The sequence below is a fragment of the Gavialis gangeticus genome, unplaced genomic scaffold, assembly GCF_001723915.1.
Source record: "Gavialis gangeticus isolate Ggan-Ray unplaced genomic scaffold, GavGan_comp1, whole genome shotgun sequence".
Taxonomy (NCBI): Eukaryota; Metazoa; Chordata; order Crocodylia; family Gavialidae; genus Gavialis; species Gavialis gangeticus.
Genome location: NW_017729029.1, coordinates 51,065,863 through 51,083,571, shown reverse-complemented (window position 1 = coordinate 51,083,571; position 17,709 = coordinate 51,065,863). Strand labels below are relative to the sequence as shown.

General features: G+C 42.0%; 1 protein-coding gene across 2 annotated transcripts in view; it reads right to left on the bottom strand.

The window, feature by feature from the left end:
* TENM1 (teneurin transmembrane protein 1) overlaps positions 1–17,709 on the bottom strand; it is a 490,026-nt gene that overhangs the window by 264,434 nt on the left and 207,883 nt on the right. For both annotated transcript variants that reach the window (XM_019521566.1, XM_019521567.1), the window contains one exon: positions 3,646–3,798. In XM_019521566.1, coding sequence (XP_019377111.1) covers positions 3,646–3,798 — 153 coding nt within the window. The remainder of the gene's footprint in view (positions 1–3,645; positions 3,799–17,709) is intronic.

Genomic DNA, 17,709 nt, shown 5'->3' with positions numbered 1-17,709 from the left:
GAGGCTGAGGCCACAGTTAGCCAGTTTTGCCAAGAGATGATCATAGGATACCAGATCAAAGGCTTTTTTGAAGTCAAGATATATGACATCAATCTCTTCTCCCTTGTCCAGGTGATAGGTCAGCTGGTCATAAAAGGAAATAAGATGGGTCAAGCAAGACCTACCCGCAACAAACCCGTGCTGACTATCCCTCAGGATGTTGCCGTCAGCCAGTCTGTTAAGAAGAAAAACTCAGTAAAAAAAGCTTTGCAAATGGGGAGACTTGCTGCCCAAACATATCCTGAATGGCACTGACTCACTTCAGAATATAAGCAGGTCAGGATTTTGAAAAAGGGGAGGAAGGGGGGGAAGGAGTGAAATGGTGTGGCACCTCCTCACATACATCACAACAATTTTTTTTCCAGTTAAAGGGAAAACAGACACATTACTACTAATACTAGGGAGCCAGAATTGTATTATTCAGTTTAGGATAAAAAAAACAACAAATATAACTATTGGAATGTGCACTAATTTGCTAGATTATATATTAGATTAAAAAATAATACTAGGAAAAATAATCAAAATAGTCACAAGATATTGTCTCATTAGTTCCGCCGTCATTACAGTTAAACATACACCTCATTCAGACCTTCTTGAACCATTTTGGCAGTGTATCCAATACTTCACTGTCAGTCATTTTTACACTTAAGTTAATATTATCACATCTGAGTTAAAGTTTTTAGCTAGAGGTACAAGGAGTCTGCCGGGCTGTTAAACAGGCATTCCCAGGAATAACCAATAGGCAGCCAAATTCCAGAAGTTTGAAGAATGGAACATGAAAACCGCAGAAAAGGGTCGTTAAACCCAGGCAGCGGAGAGAAATAAGCATGAATCAGGGAGAAGCTCATGAGCCATGAAGTCAATTGACTCTCTCAGCACTGACCAAATAGAAATGCCACTGCCCCTCCCATGCAGTTGGTTGTAAAGTCTGGGTGGAGCAGGTATCAGAGCGGGTGCAGCCCTCCTGGATCTGCCCTTGACTCAGAGTATTGTGTGCATACCAAAATCCTTTTTGTTAAATTATTCTATTTAAAATTTTATAGTTTTCTAAACACTCTTCTTAGTACAACCGCCAAATTTCACTAACCAGCTTTAATCCTCCACGATTCTTTGTGCACATACTGTTTTGTAATTCTAAAAGCAGAAGACGGATTCTTAATCGCAGGTCTCTTATGGTTTCAAGAATGTAAAAACCTGAACAGCAAGGTGCCAATTATCTTCACAAGAAAGTACTCATGGGTTGATTATTACTGATTCCTGTAACAATCAATCTCCTTGTGCTCCCCTGGTAAATACCAGCATCAATAAGATGTCTGGGTTTTTAATCATGTATTAAAATGTTAACTCATAGCCACAGGTCAGCATGTTACAAAATGTCTTCTAAACTTGCTTTGCCACTTTGGAAATTTGATTTTCATTAAAAGATTAGTTAAAATATATGCTTTCAAAGGCTGTCAGGCTCTCTTGGACTGCCACATGGAGCGGGTACATGAACAGCACAAATGCCTGGCAGTTCTTATCTTTCGCTGCAACTTCTCTTTAGGCTTCAAGTTTAGAGGGGAAATATCACCCCTTATCCATTATCAGGAAGACCTATGCTGTGCACTCTCTACATCCAAATGAAAGTTGCTGATGTAGGGATACATAGCTGAACAAGAGGCTTCCAGGTATGCTGCCTGATGTCTCCTGTGCTCTTTTATAAAGGAGATTGTAATGGAGACAATGGTACAAATATCTGCTGGCAGAGCTGGGGTCACACCTAGTGACCAAATTAACCCTGCTGGCAAAGCCTTCAGTGCAGACCCAGCCCTGCCCAGCGGTGGAGTTGCTGTTGTTTTGGGAGGGGTACAGCTCTGAAAAATTCCTCTTGTTCGCAGAGCTGCATCTACACCAATGGACCCTGCTGCTTTGATGTAGTTAAGGCAACAGCCACCCCAGTGTGCCTTGGGTGGCTCATGCTGCCATTTCCCACGTCCATGGTAATGCGCTATATATGTTATCTGTCTGTAGTTGCTAATTTGGGCCTCTGGTGCATCAAAGAGCCTGAGAAGGAAGGCGTCCTCATTCTAGGAAACTCTTGAGTACTAAGCAGAGAGCCATTGAGGTGCTGAAGTCTTGCTTCCCCTTGCCTTAGCACTGGCAGGTGCGATCTGGTCCCAGTGTGATGGGGGAGGTGGTTGGAAGGACAGGAAATGAAGACGAGAAGTCAAACCAGGGGAGAAAACTCAAAACCAAAAACACATGCATGAATCGGGTGAGATCCAAAGAGCTGTTCTCCTGTGTGCTTCCAAGTGTGCATGGAGTACTAGTGCCCCTTAGCTTGCAAACTACCTCAAATGGGCTGAGAGAGAAGGAGATGGGAAATCAGTCCAACTCCCAGTACTGAGCAGTGGATCCAGGGGATGCACCCTCCTATGAGGTGGAGCAGGACCCACAGTCCCTCCATGCACTGGAGCTCCTGCGGAGCAAAGCGCGGGGCGGATTGGGTTTAACCTACCCCGGTGAGGCCCTAGAGACATGCACATGCACATGCACACAGTCTCCAACATCTAACATGATTTGTAACTCTGTAATTTAGCTTGTCCTTTGATGCAGTGAACCCTTTCCATAAATCCCCTGTTAGAAGCCAAATGCTTCAGAAAAGCTTTTGTTAAATCTGAAGTATATTGATAAAGTGATTTAATATAGTTGAGAATAAGCTGTCTAAGGTTCCTTGGCCCTTTCCCATATTGCATCAGGGCACAAATAGAGTTGTGTCTACAGTATTTACTGTAACTCACCATCAATCCATTCTAAGGGAAAAAAATAATAACAAACAACAACATCGTTGCCTTCTTTTATATATTTTTATTGCTCATTTTTCTTATACGATCTCTTTCCACTTGCACTACTTTGATTTGTAAGGCTCCTGTCCTGGGGTGTAATATTCTTTCAGTTAGGATTGCTGCAGCAATGTCTCATCTCATCACATATTGAGGAGACAGTGATACTTTGTGCACACAAAGACTGCTTGTTGCTTCCCCAGAAAGACAGACAATTTTTGTTGAATCATTTCAGGGCTCTCAGAATTATTTTAACTTTTTTCCTCCTAGTCTTTTCCTCACTTCAAATGCTCTTTCCCCCCAGCTAGTTTTCTTGATTTTTCTCTTTTCTGATCCTTGGTTTTTTTTTCCTGCCCTATGGCTATAATGAAAAGGGGTTTCTCTCTACCACCAAGAGGCCAAGAGAGTAGCAGGACTTCTGTCTTTACATATTTTTACAGTGGACACCATGTTGCTCCTTATTTTGCCCAAGATGGTTCCAAGTTTCCCAAACCTGGTTCTAATCACTGGTTTTTTTTCAAAAGGAGAGCAACTATTTTCGTACTTGAGCACCACTCTCTTTATGACCTGGGACCATCCACTGATTTCAGTGGGGAGTTGTGCTAAAAAAAGAAAAATAAAGAAATCAATAGCACAACACGGCCCCTTGACAGTTGCTTTCAAATTATGCTGAAGAGATACAACCTTGATTAAAAAATTGCCAAACTGTGACAAATATGCAACCTGAACTGTATTAAGGTTTCAATATTGTCAACCTCCCTCATTCCTACAAATTCACACATACCTTTCTTTTCTGTTTTATCAGACACCTTCCCTCCGATTGGCGAGTAAGTAGTATCCATGGATTCGGTCACTCTGTTCCCTTTGCTGACTCCATTTTCATACAACTGCCCTTCAACAGGCTGCAGTTGCCAGGTTAAGCCAAACAAATGTACTGCTGCAAAAAATGAAGACCGATTAATTGATTCCTAATCTACAACACTTTTAATTAAACTAAAAAAGAAGGTTGTGTCACCATTTTCTGCAAAAGTCAGGTATTACTTGCTTCTGTTTAGAATAAATCAGAATTCCAAGTGCTCTAATAAGCAATTTATAATACTACCTTAAAACTAGATGTTTAATTAGTTTTCACACTTTCCTTTGGAGACTGGCCAAAGCAGGCTGATGAATTTCTCCAGCAGTTAATGGAAATGCTTGCAATTCAAAGGATAATGGCTGTATGAATAAGGTAATGCCTTGGCAGATTCTAATGCCACACCAATGCTAAGTCCCAAGTTTCAACTGACAAATTGCTCACAGCTGTGCTGAATTAATACACTACCACAAAGTTAAGCCATTCACCTATTCCTACCCAATACTGAGCAAAACTCAGCCTACTGTGTTCCCAAGTCAATTCTGACCAGATGCTGCCAGACTGTCGAAGTGGTGGGGCACGGTCCCAATCTTGGAGCTCAAGGGAGATCAGGAACTGCTCCCCTCCTGCTTTTCAAGGCGTGCATGGCATCCCGAAGTGATTATGAAGATGAGGCACAGCCATGGCAGGCTGCAACCAAGCTGTAGTAGGAAACAAGCTGTATCCCATAAAAGGTGTAGTTAGCAGCCATGTTTCCTCTGCACCACAGTAGTTTCCAGTGCCGGCTCAGCTCGAGGATGTATGCAAATGGCATTGCTCAGTTCCCTGATGCGATAGATATAACAGGCAATAAAGAAAATGCTCTTAATATGTTTAGGCCCTACTGGAAGACTACGCAAGTTAGGCTTCAACCTTGAAATAACTGAAGATGATGCAACAGAAACAAGGTCTTTGTGTAGGTAGACATTACCTCCTACCACACCAGAAGTATAACATGATGAAATATAGGGAAGGACTGTAAAGTCTGCTGAAAGCTCAAATGACAATCATTACATGGACATGGAATAACCCAGTCAACAAATCTATGGAGACATCATGTAGTTCCTAAGAACACTTCAAATCTTTGCATCAGATCTTACTGTTCATATATACACAGCAGACATGATGTTCCATGTTCTCATTTAATTACCTGACAAGGCAAGAAAACATAATGCATTCCTAGGCTAGATTTAAATCTACATGCCAACTCAGAAGTGCATTCATTTTTCATTTAGTTTAGTGAAAATTGGTACAAGTCTAATGAAGTCAATGAAGTTAATGCAGATTTCCACTGATGTTAACAGAGACTAGAATCTGGCTTTCTTATCTCAAAATATGCAACTATTATACATACATCTAAAATGATTTCTGGTTTACAGACTAACGAATTGGAAAATCGGTACAATTTATGAATACTGCGTGGGGTTGGAATTATCTTTAGCAGGCTGCCAATACAATTTGGGATGTGCAGTCTTTTACCTTCCTTGCCCTATCCTTCCCTTCCTTGTTGCCTTTTCATCTTTGTGCTGGTCTTACTCTCCATAGTGCAAGAAGGCAGAACTGACAACAGAGGTTTGATGACTCTAAGTGTACCACTGAAATATAATTGCTCTATGTGATAAACGAGCTCCTACCAAGGAGAACTGGTTTCAGATGGGGAGCTTGCCTTGCTAATGATGTCACTTGGCAGGGGGTTGATTACCTGGTAGGAGGCTGATCAGGGAGACACCTGGACCAAAGAAGTCATAGGGGAGCAGAATTCAGTCTCTGGTTATGTTCAGCAGCAGGGGATGGTGGGGAGGAACAAACCTGCATGTACCAGGAGTCTGTTGAGGTAGGGGTTGACCCTAAGGGACTTAAGAGGAAGCTGGAGCTAGAGAAAGGTCCTGCATTTTTTACTTGTAAGCTCAGTAATGGTGCGATCAGACTCTCCACGTAAAGGCTCTGATGGCTGTTTCCTCACATCTACCAGGTGTCTCCTGCAGAATGAAAAACCCACTTCTAGGCAGTTGGTGCTAGTGGTAGTAACTATACATTCACTAATAAGCCTGATGACTTCCTCCTGTGTTACCATCACCATAGGCTATAGGGTGCAAGTCACAAGGTAATGTATCCTGGATGTGCAACGTATCCTTTTTCCTTCCACGTTTCTTTTTTACATTGAATACCTTAAGCATTCTGTCAGCCATTGTCACCAATTCCCCAAGCTCACTTGCTTTCTCTTCCCTTTGGGCTGGAGAAGTGCTGCTGTTTTTGTAGCTCTTGCCAGAGCTTGGCAAGCTAGCAGAACTGTTTGTATATATGTTTGACAGTCTGTTTCCTTCCTGAAAAACAGCAACTGCCTTATAGAGATGATCGTGGTTGCCAGCCTTGGACTCATGTATTGTAGCCTGTGGGAGATTACATGTAATACCACTAGACAGGCTTCATGTGAAAGGCTGGATATTTGAACAACAAAGTGTATTGCTGAGAAAATAAGTTCTCCTTGAATTAAACTGAGTGACGTCTATCATTACAGAAAGATTGCTATCTTGCAATCTTAAAATAAATCCAATTTTCATTACATTAACCAAGAAGTTGGTATGTGTGTGAACTACTGCTCTTTGACAAATTACCTTCAAATCTAAGTATTACTCTTGTAATAACCAGATTACATGCAGCACTGAAAGCCATTAATTCTGGGAGAAGTATTTCTCAGAAGTTTACTACAGGAAGTAATACATGTCTATTTAACAGATGCAGTGCTTTGCCTCACCTCACCATTTCCATTAATATCCTTCTTTTCTCTTGGTTAAAAATGTAAATTCTACAAAAACCTCTTTGCTCCTCTAGAATCGCAATGCAAAATGCCTGATAAAACTGCACTGCATGCAAGATTGTAGACAGAGATATCTTTATCAATTGGGATTGAGTGCCGTTTGCTTATAAATCTCTTTTGAATATCTTGAGAGCACAAATCTTCATACAGTAGGCATGTACTCAATTTTACTAAACACTGGAAAAAAATGTTACCAGTTTGAAGCCCTGACTTCTCATTGCCAGCATAATACTGGCTACCTCTCTTCCTCTTCATACGTTCTCACTGCTGTTAGCACAAGTACCTTTTTTGCAAACGGGAACAGCCAGCCTCACTTTCTTCCGTCTACTCGATATTCTAGCCTGTCACAAATCTCACCTGGAAACTTCTCTTGTCTCAATTTTTTGAAGCCCCATTCTTCCATCCTTATAGTATTACTACTTAACTCCATAACTGTTTTATCTTTGGGCTACGTTGCTTCCCCAGGGGGCTTACACATAGCTCCTGCAAAGGTGATTTCGAAACAAGCAAACACATTTGCCTCCATACCGTGTTTGCCTTCTGTACGGTATTTTGGGCTACAGTAGACGTGCTATTCTACTGTACAAACTTCAGCTATACCATTTAATAGATTACGAGGCCCAGTTTAACTCCTACTGAAATTTGAGATTCAAGTGCAAAAGGGGAAATGCAATGTATTGCACTAATATGACAGACGGTTAATTAAAGACTGGTCCAGATGCTAAGCTCCCAGTTTCCAGTCAATGGAGCTGAGGATAGTATAAGATAAGCTGTGGTAAAGATGCATGAAAGCTTCTTCTGCACTCCCTCCCTCCAGGGCAAGCCAGGCCTACTCAGACGGTAAATCTATGCCGCACAAGGAGCTATCTTATTGGCCAGCTTGACTAGCAAGCTGTCGTCACTACAGTAGCTTGGAGATTTCCATAACCTGATTTACGCCCCCTCTGCTGGCTAAATTGGCTATTTTAGCTGAAAAATTGTTTTACTGGTCAGGTATAAAGTAGGACGCTGGTTCTAAAGTCTGGCCCACCGCCATCCCCCTGCCAGTTTACCATTTCCAAGGCACCAAAGAGTGGGCAGCTATTCTGGCTTGCTCCCACCTGTGGAATTTCCTCTATCAGTAGGAATCCTTGAGCGCTCTGTAAGGCAGCTTTCTAGCTGGTTTGCACCACTGAGATAACTCAAACCACCTGAAGCCACGGCTCTGGCTTTTCATCTAATGAGTAAACAATTGGACTGCTCTATTTTGTTCAACTTTTCATTAAAACACTGACATTCTAGATAAAGTAACTTGTATCTTATACATTTGCAGCAAACTCAGGTAAGGAGTTAGGAAGAGACCAGCATTTTTTTTTTTTAGATTTCATTTTGTAAACTGGATTAACCCACCATCTGCTACAAAGCCAATGATCTAATTTAATTTATTCTTATCTACCTTCTGTGTAAGCACAGCTTGTCAACTTGTGTGCTGAAAGGTTGGCAGTATATGAAATGTGCGGTTTGGCTCAAATGCAAAATAGGCTCTCAATTGTAGAGAGATGACAAAAAAGTCTTGTGCAATGAGCACTTATCCAACCTTATGATTGCCTTTCAGGGACAAAAATCCCACAAATGTGAAGTTTCTCTAATTAACTGACCAGTTGCCTTTCACGTTGCTTACTGTGCTACCTGTATTTGTTTTGGGAAATCTTAAACATCCTCTGCTAAGTCTAAGAGTTACAGTCACTTTGATGTAACAGGCATTATCAACTGATCATTGCTTCCACACCTGGTCAGATACTCTCCAGATACCAGAAAAGGATTTAGTTTCCTCAACTACAAGCTGGCCCTGCTTATAAAGTTGGATTTAATCCATGCCATAAAGTGATGATGTGCATCAGTTTTCAGTTGAAGATTAAAAATAAATGACCCGATTTTCATTTATACCAAGATCCCTTTATACTGTTTTGGCAGTATATGGAAGAAGTAAGGGGACTGTAAATGTAATTTATGCTGCGTAATGAGAATTAGGATCAGAGTTTCACTGTGGAGTACTATTTTGTAGGAGGGGCGCTTGTCTTCCCTTAAACTCATCCTGTCTTCTAAATAATATGCTAATGCCATTCTGCTATGACCAAGCTGTGAGACTCTGTTACTACAAGGATCAATAGTGCTTCGTGAGTCCTATATTTTTAATTTGGATGCGATTTATCATGGTGAAGCAAGAGATGTGATATCTGGCCAGGTAATTTCATGAAAAGAAGATTTGTGCCATATGGTGACTATGTCCCTCTTGACTTTTAAGCACTTTCTTCTTGCAAAGTAATATATTTTTATATCTGACAAATAAAATCTTCAGGACACTTAAAGCTGTGGAGTTCCTTTTTACTCACTCATATAAGGAATAACTTGATTTCATTTTTCAAACTAGACCATTTCTCAGAAGTAGGGACAGATAACAAAACAACCCCCCCACCCCAAAAAAACCCCCAAAAACAACCTTAGCAAATAGCACAATGCCGGATAATTGGCCTTCACAGAAACTTTCTTTCCAACATAATTGATATGAGGCTGAAAATGACCCAAAAGTCCAAAATCAAGCCGCTGTTGGTATCTGTTAATGAGAGCTAGAAATAGACTGCAAAGTCATGAAGCTATGAAACTATGATGGACACTTAATACAAGTGATCCCACAGAAATATTTTGCCAGTGTAACGAAGGGGCGTGAAGCTGGGTCTCATTTTTTTATATATGAAAAGATTAGCGATGGAGATTATATTCTTCTGCTCTCCAGTGTAAATTAAACGTATCTGCCCTGAAGTTTCCCTGGGTAATTTCCAGACTCCTGAGCTAATTATTTATATCTTCTCTATCTTGCATCTTTTCTGACTACTGTGGGAAACAATTCAAGTCATATTATAGAGCAAGATGTTACTGAGATATATGATTCTTATTCCACTGGTGGTTATAGTGTGACATGGGACACAAGAAAGATGGGATGAAATGGAAAATAGTAGTTTCAACATTTTTAACCTTTTGTATAATTTTAATGTTCAGATATAATAGTTGCCCCCATGCCTGGTCAGAAAGAGTGAGATAACATCAAGCTTGTTTTGCATGGGGGATGTTGCATGTGTCTGTCTAAAATAATTAATGCATCTTACACCGATTGGCAATTAAACCTAAGAGTTATGGGTCTGATTATCACAAGTGCTAAGGACTTGAGTACAGCATTTCAAGCACCTCTGAACACCAAGACTGGTGACACTGAAGGCTTGTGTTATATGCTGATAGGGTCACATATTATGAGAGCAAATTTCTACAATGTAACGGTTACTCTTTTTTCAGATCTAGTGAAGACTGACTATAGTTAAATCATTAAAACAGAGGCAACTAGATAGCTTTCTACACTATTCAAAAACAGTGAGTTAGTAGAAAGCTACAAAATCAGTACTACAGCTCCTTATACCAATAAAGATTTGTTTGTACATTTATCTTCCCTCCCATTTTTACTTTTGTGTTTGTATTTGTTCCATAAGTACCTTAGGTTCTTAGTATTATGATATGGCTTATCTAATCAAGATTTGTCATCATAGAAGATAAAGAATATTGAGATAGCCCATCACAGCATGGCAATATAAAATTAATACTGGGCACATCTACAGAAGATGTTTACAGTAGACTAATTTACTGCACAGTAAACATCCCAACATATACATGTGTACCTCTATAAGGCTGGAGTAAACTGATCTAACTCCACAGCAGTATAGTGCTTGTAAATACAAGTACTATCCTGCTGCAGAATAAAAAACTCTGCAGCAGTATATGTGTAGATGCTGCCCCAGCTGGCCGGGGCATGGGAGTGCTTCCGTGCGGGGACTGCCTACCAGCTAGCCCCACACTGAAGTACCCTTGTGCTCCAGCCAGCCCCTCTGCAGCACACTGGGTAAGGGAGGTGGGAACCCTGGGCTGGCAGGCTGACCCCCTGGGCCACCTGCCAGCCATGGCTGCTCCGACTTAGGTCACTGCACTGCAATTCCTGGTGCATGTGCAGATGCACACCCAGCAGCAATAAACTCTGAAGCTTATTGTTACACTTTAATAGGCATGTGTAGACGCACCCAGTAGCTATCAATACTGAGCTAAATACAAAGAAAGCAAACATGTATTAAGCTACTTATATATGAAGATGCTAATATTACAGAGCCATGAAATAAAAATGTATCTTTCACCCCTGTACCAGTATTATCCATCCCCCAGGATCATATGTCACAAACACACTTTTATATATGCCATTTAAAAAGTATCCTCAAAACCTGCCAGAAAGGCAGGTTCTTTCTCTAGACATTACACTGGCTTAAGGGGCTTTGTTTACACCACAAGGTAAATGCACTTGCATTTAAGTGCAACTAAATTTAATGCGCATTAAGCTAATGAACATTAAGAGATTTTTGGTAGATTTTTGGCAGGGACTTGGCACTAAAGTTAGTATATTTGAGTGCCTGTACATGTGATGGGGGTTTAGGTCTCCCTAAATTGAAATGGTGGGTTTTTAACTGGTGGGTTTTTAATTGTGTTGTTTTAATTGCATTGTTTATCATCTGGACAAGAGAGAAGAGATTGATGTCATATATCTGGACATTAAAAAAGCCTTTGATCTGGTGTTCCACGATCTCTTCATACAAAAATTGGCCAACTGCAGCCTCAGCTACATCGCAGTCTGATGGCTGGGGAATTGGCTCTGAGGTCAGACCCAGAGAGTGGTGACTGACGGAAGTGAATCATCATGGCGCTCTGTGACTGGTGGTGTCCCCCAAGGCTCCGTCCTTGGGCCTGTACTCTTTAACATCTTTATTAACTATGTGGACATTGGTGTCAGAAGTGGACTGGCCAAGTTTGCTGATGACACCAAACATTGGGGTAAAGCATTCACACCTGAGGATCGGCTGGTGAGCCAGTGCTGACAGGCTTAGACAGTGGGCGGATAAAAACCTGATGACATTCAATACAGAAAAATGCAAGGTACTCCACCTCGGGGGGAAAAAAACCCTGCATCACGCTTATAGGCTTGGCAGTGCTATGAATGCTAGCACCACAGCCGAAAGGGACTTGGGGTCATGATTGACCACAAGATAAACATGAGCTACCAATGTGAAGTCGCAGCTGGTAAAGCAGACAAAACACTGGCTTGCATCCATAGATGCTTCTCAAGCAAACCTCAGGATGTCAACCTCCCGCTGTACTCGGCCTTGGTGAGGCTGCAGCTGCAGTACTGCACCCAATTCTGGGCTCCACAGTTTAAAAAGGATGTGGAAAAGCTTGAGAGAGTCCAGAGGAGAGCCACATGCTTGATCAGAGAGAGAACAGGCCTGATGAGAGGCTGAGAGCCATGGGACTCTTCAGCCTGGAAAAGCTCAGACTTAGGGGTGACCTGGTGGCTTATATAAGTATATAAGGGGTGTATATCACAATCTGGGGGAACCATGATCTCCTCCAGAGTGCCCCAAGGGGTGTCAAAGTCAAATGGTCACAATTCCTCCAAGACTGTTTTAGGCTGGACATAAGGAAAAACTTCTTTACTGTCTGAGCCCCCAGGGCCTGGAATAGACTCCCTCCAGAGGTGGTGCAAGCACCTACTCTGGACTCTTTTAAAAAAACATCTAATTCCTATCTTGCTGGGATCCTTTGACCTAGCTGACTTCCTGCCCCTGGGGCAGAGGGCTGAACTCAGTGATCTTCCGAGGTCCCTTCCAGCCCTATTATCTACGAAATCTATGAAAAAACCCACTGTTTCAATGTAGGGACTTCCGTGATGTTACGTGACATCACAGTGTGTCACGGCCCCCCCAGTCCTGGTGCTGCTACCGCAGATGGAAGCTCCGGGCCCTGTGCAGCTCAGGCAGGCTCCAGGAGAAAAACCAACAAACAAACAAAAGGATCAGGCTCCTTTCTGCTTTTCTTTTTCTGTCCCCCCTTCAGTTGATCCTGCCTGCACGAGCTCCAGGTCGCGCAGCCCCTGAGCTGTGCAGGGCCTGCTTTCTTCCACGGTGGCGGTGCCGGGGTCAGGTGCTAGTGGGCAAAGTGTTGCTTGGGGGGGTGCCACTATAATGGAGGTTAGAACCAGGGGGCTTCCCCTCATCTCAGGGACTGCTTGGCCTGCTGGCAGTTCACCCCCCCACCACAGGAGAGGCAGGTAGGCTCCAGCGCAACGGGCACTGTCCCCACCACCTTCCTGCTGCCTGGGACCACCCAGGAATGGGCTCGCTTTCCCCTGGGGCAGAGCGGGAAGGCAGCAGAGGGGTGGCTGGGTGTGCTGGCGGTGGGAGAAAGCGGCGGAGATGGTACACGGGGCACTGGAAGCCTTCCAAGCCTGAATTTTCCCAAGCACGTCTAGGCTTCCAGCGCTCTGTGCACTGTTGCACTTTGTTATGTAGCAAACTAAAATACCTTGGATGGGTTTTACCTTGTTACATACCGAAGTCATTTAAAGCAAAATACACCTCCGAACATGTACATCATCACGAAATTAAAGCGGAATATGAAGCCGAACGTGTAAATAGCAACGCCATTAAAGCAGTGCAAAAGGGCAATTAAGCTGCTTTAAAGGCCAAGTTTGTCATGTGTACAAGCACCCTTTGGCACTAAAGTTAGTGTCAAGTCCCTCAGCCCTGCCATGTGCCCTGAGAGGCTGGGCAGAAAGTTATTGCTGGGTTGCATTTATGTGTGTGTTAATGTGCTTTAACTAATCACACCTAAACTTGATACCTGTATTTGCAGGTATGAAATTTAGGTGTGATTAACTTAATTTTGCCATTTTTAATGCACATTATGAGTGCACATGTGTAGACATGCGCCCGTAATGTACACTAAATTATACTAATGCGCATTACTGTTTCTCATGTAGACAAGCCCAAGGGGTGCATCTACACATGTGCTTTACTGCAGAGTTGAGCGCCACAGTAAAGAATCCCCATCTACATGCACGGTGCTATTAGGCTGCAGTGAACTAATTAACTCCACTGTAGGATAGTACTGCCCGAGACAAGTACTATCCTATGGCAGAGTTATTTAGTGCACCAAAATCCACATGTAGAAGGGGCAAAATACACATGTACCAGGGCTGGCTGGGGCATGAAGGTGCTATAGTGCAAGGGCTGCCTGCTGGCTAGCCCCAAACTGTATCACCCTCATGCCCCAGCCAGCTCCTCTGCAGCCCACTGAGCCAGTGGGGAGCAGTTCGAGGCTGGCAGGCTGATCCCCAGGCTACCTGCCAGACAAGGCTGTGCTGCCTCAGCTCAACATGCTGCAATCCTGGGCACGTGTGTAAACACTGTGCCTGGGAGCAATAAACTCTGGTGCGAATTGTACCAGAGTTTATTCAGCTGCACCAGTTACATGTGTACATGTGCCCAGGAAGTGACTTTTTTTTGGTTCAACACCCTGAAACATATCAGAACTTTAAACTTACGATTAACAATCATGAATCAAAAGCAAGGAGTCACCCTTTTAAATTTATAACCCACAATAATACTTTTGCCTGGTTGAGAGTTCAATTTTGTTACAGAAGTTGTCTTGATGGTTTCTGTAATAGGTCAAGGGGTGAGCTTTGTTTCTCTGTACTATGGCTATCAATTAAGATGAGAAAATATCTTACTAGTATGGCAAGTTACTTTATGAACCTCTTCAGAGAAACACCCAAGTCAGTAGGGAGGGAATGAGGGTGGTTATCTCATGTGAAGCAATTTGTAGGATTTGGGCCTATATCAATCCATCTCTGCATGTGGCTTTTCTTTCACCCACTCAGAAAAAGCTAATTTTGTCATAGGTCTATTTCATTTCTCAAATTCCTCATCCACAATCTGTCTTTGATAAATTATCATGGGCATTCTTTAGGTGCAAAAAAATAAAGGATTAATGTACACCAATGTAAAATATATGATCTACGCTGATGACAGCTACCTTAGGCTTAAAGTAAAAAAGAGTGTTACAAAGACCCACAGGATATACTGGACTGCTGACATTTTGGGCTCCATCCCTTTGTAAATGGGCAAATGTTGAAGTGCAGACCTCAGAAGGAGAGTCTCTAGCTCTGCATCTGTACTTTGTATTCAGCTGCAATTTACTTTATGCAATATTTGTGAAGAATAAGCTACTGTCTCAATTTTTAAATGGCTTATTCCAGCAAAGTTGGAAAGGGCTTACCCCAAATTAATCACTTTTAAGATATGCATAAAGATATCCGTACCCTTTGAACATACAGACAGTGTTTATGTGCTACAGAAAGCATGCACATTAAGAGGCAGATCTGGTTGATCTCACATGTTTGTCTTGCATATGGACTCATTCAGCAACAGGATGCATCTAATAAACTCCTAAGTACTCAAACTCTTGATACGACTCTCAAGGATCATCAGAGAAGCTGGAGCCATGCTCGCTTAAACACTGATGAAAAGCATTAACCTAGCTTTCTCCTGGTGTGTTGCCTATGGGCATCTCTCTTTCTGATTTCTTCACAGGACTTATATAATTGCATGTAAATTCATGCAATTGTATTGCAGACTGGCACCAATGCATCAGTGTTGCCAAAATATATGAGAGGATGGAAGAAAAGCACAAATATGAGCTCTGATTCAGTGGGAAATAAGAGTTGATTATAGTGAAGAGATGACAACACACCAAATATCTCTTTTTATGAAATCAGCCGTTGCTGTGCCTCACTGCAACATCTGTGAGTTTACAGCTATTCACAGACATTCCTCCTAACAAGAAAATGTATATTCTGTAGCTGGGGAGATTTGGTAAACTGAATAATGTGACTACAGATTTTCAGCCTCCGCTGGTTTTTAAACAACCATTTATTGGACCATATATTTCCCTTGATCTCCTTGGGATACTTGTGTTTATTTCAGTGACAACAGTCAGACAGTACGTATAGCAGTTTACTGACCAATACTGACAAAGCAGAAAGAATGTATTTAAAAAGCCTTATTAAGCAGTATCCCAATAGACAACGTAAAAGGAATAAATCCTTTCAATTACAGTTTCCTTATGTTGTCTTGACACTGCAATAGATGGTCAATGATAGCAACAAAGGCCCTGGGTAGTAATATGCCAAGTTTTGATTAATAAGTCAGCCACATCTTAGGATACTGGGGCCTAGATTTTTGGATTGGTTCACTATAAATATGGGAGCCATCTTCCAAAATTATCCCATTACCCAATTCCCATTAATGCTGAGGATTAATCTATAGCTTAGGTCTGGGCCTATTTTAGTTTGATATATAGATTTTTATAGATATCTAAAAGCTATTACGAGGAAACACCGGTTTGAAAGCACAATGCATAGTCACTGAACACGCATAGGAGTAAAGTTGTCTATTAACAAACTATGGTCTGCATTTATCTGGCCTGGAATAGCAACTCATCATCATACTACAACAGGTAATTTTTTAAAGACAGACAGGGCAAATCTGAATGTTGCCATTAGCAGGCTCTCCTTTATCCTTCAAAGTAACATTTATAGGCATTTGATTTTACACAGCAGAAGCCAATGGGAGCTTTGCCATTGACTTCAATGGGAACAGAATGTGGTTGTGTATGCCCAGCTACAGTAATGATAAAGCTACACATCTTGGACCAAAACCTGTAGTCATTCATTACTCAGGCAAAATGTCCTATAACTTTAGTGAAACTTTCCTCAAGTGAGAACTGTAGAATATGAACCAATATATCTCATAGTGAGTGCAAAGAAAAGGCTTGTTAGAGCAAATTTTAATTGTAGAGCATTGCATCCAATATGACAAAGTCTTTTGCATCCAATATGTCCCAAGTCTTTTTGTACATTCACCTACTCTTATTTAAAACATGAACATTTAAATTCTTGGCATGAAAAGATATGCAAATATGAAACTCTATGGAGCAAGTGAACTTTCAAAATAGTTTATATGCTATTATTCATCCCTAACAAAAGGGAAAGAATTAAGGAATCTGACTCATAAGAGCAGATCATGAACACATTTAAATATTTAATCTCCCAGATATGGGCATAGTGAATATTAAATCTGAACAACCCAATTAACAAGCATCTGAATTTACTAGAGAACTTACATAACTGAAAACCTTTCATGAGTAAATAAACAAAACAAAACAAAACAAAACAAAGAAGAACTATACATCGCTGGCAATTTCTCAGTTTAGCACATTTTCCAGTTCAGAGATGTAACAGAAGTGTGTTTTACTATAGAGGATACCTGTACAAAAAAGGGCTATGTTACACTGAAAAAGAAGTTCTTCCCTCCTGTCTTTCCTACAGACTATTTCATATCTTTGAAAGAAATTCATGTCTGTCACACAACTGAAAGGCAATGTTTTAACACTGGCATTTTGTACAGATAGATGGACATGTGTTTATGCATGTGGCCCTCAGAAAGGGTTATCCCATCCTTTGTTAATGATAGCAGGTAGCCTAATATGGAGGGTAGAATTTATGGGCTGTTGGCATCTATCTCTGAATCAGATTACTAGACATCCAATAGATCTAAACAATTGCACAGTGGTAATGGGCTAGCTCACTTGTTAAAACGTCCCTTCTGAGCATTGGCAATGCATAGGGGGTGCATGTGGGTGCATGTGCACCCCCTGAGATTGGTCGTGCCCCTCCTGAGAAGTGTTGCCAACACTACTGCTGTGCAACCCAGCCACAGGCTGCTGTAGCAGAGGGGAGGGTCGTGCCTGGCTAGCAGCTGGCCCAGCCCAACAGGCACAGGCAGGTAAGTAAGGTTTCTTGAGGGGGAGATCAAGACACCCACAGTGCAGGAGGGTTTTTGCTTCACCCATGCTTCTGAGACCCTCGCTAATACTATCTAGCCATTTACCACCTTTTGACGAAATTCCTTCAGGGCGCTCTGCATGGGCTACATACTGAATCTAGGCGTTAGACACTGAGGTTAGCACTGAATGCTGCTAAGCTGGCTTTTTAAGATGAGGGACACTGCTATGGGAGACTGATAGGACACGCTGGAGAGGGGAGAGATGGCAGGTGCTGTCTGTAGCTGAGAGGCAATTAGGGAGATAGTTTCATAGTTTCTAGGGTCGGAAGGGACCTGAGCAGATCATCTAGCCCGACCCCCTGCCATGGCAGGAAAGAGTACTGGGGTCAA